The 1018-nt window shown below is 67.9% G+C and overlaps 1 protein-coding gene across 1 annotated transcript in view; it reads left to right on the top strand.

The window, feature by feature from the left end:
- The first annotated feature begins 435 nt into the window (after nt 1-435).
- The window catches only part of PRSS57 (serine protease 57), a 6061-nt gene continuing 5478 nt past the window's right edge, over nt 436-1018 (top strand). The window contains 2 exon segments of the mRNA XM_027769551.1: nt 436-555; nt 742-895. Coding sequence (XP_027625352.1) covers nt 477-555; nt 742-895 — 233 coding nt within the window. The 5' untranslated portion in view covers nt 436-476.

Raw genomic sequence — 1018 nt, 5'->3', positions numbered from 1 at the left:
CTCTGCCTCTCCCTCTCCCTGTATCTGTCTCTGCCTCTCAGATCTCTGTCTCCATCTCTCCCTGTATTTCTGCCTCTCAGATCTCTGTCTCCGCCTCTCCCCATATCTCTGCCTCTCAGATCTGTCTCTGCCTCTCCCTCGTCTCTTGGGTCTCCCCACCTGCAGCTCCACACCGCAGCCTGTCTCACCCCACACCCTTGCCGATGTGGGACCACACTCCGTGCCCAAGGACGCGATGCCAGGTGACAAGCTGGGGTGGCACTATGGGCCCAGGACACCCGTGCACCCTCCATGCCGGTTCTCGGCCTCCCGCACCGCGGTGACTCACCAGCCCAGGCGGGCAGTTTCCCAGAAGCACTGGCGGCCACCGAGCGCGGCTGGGGCCCCCCAACCACAGGCCACATGCCAGTCCCCTTCCGGCCGTTGGTAAGGGGGGCCGTGCCTCACCCTCGAGTGGGACGGGGTCCGCAGCCGCCATGGAGCGCAGGGCGGGAGGCCGGGGCGGCCTGCTGCTGGCCGTGGTCGCTGCCCTGATGCTGCCCATGAGGCCCCCAGGTGAGGACCCCGGGTCCACTTGGAGCTGTCGGGACCCGTCTCCTCTGTGTCTCTGCACACCTCTTCTCCTTGTCCCCAACCGTCTGTGCCTGCCCTTCTCCCCTGCCCAGCACCCCCACCCAGTCCCAAAGCTGCCCACCTTTGCTTACCTCCTGCCCTCGTCCCTGACACGCCACGGCCCCGCAGGCTCCTGGGGGACCCGGATCATTGGGGGCCGCGAGGCGAGCCCCCACTCCCGGCCCTACATGGCGTCCGTGAGCTTCGGGGGACGGCCCCTGTGCGGGGGCTTCCTGGTCCGAGCCCACTGGGTGCTGTCTGCCGCCCACTGCTTTAGGGACAGGTGAGCCTGACTTGGGGGCCGCTGCGGGAGGGGGTTCCAGGTGACAGGACCTGGGAGGGGCGCAGAGAATCTGGGGAGGTCAGAGTGCCTGTGGCAGGGGCTGTCTCCTGGGGCGAGCGGTTC

The sequence above is a fragment of the Tupaia chinensis genome, unplaced genomic scaffold, assembly GCF_000334495.1.
Source record: "Tupaia chinensis unplaced genomic scaffold, TupChi_1.0 Scaffold149964_1, whole genome shotgun sequence".
Classification (NCBI taxonomy): domain Eukaryota; kingdom Metazoa; phylum Chordata; class Mammalia; order Scandentia; family Tupaiidae; genus Tupaia; species Tupaia belangeri.
Note: the sequence above shows the minus strand (reverse complement) of the source record. Positions and strands in the feature narration are given on the sequence as shown.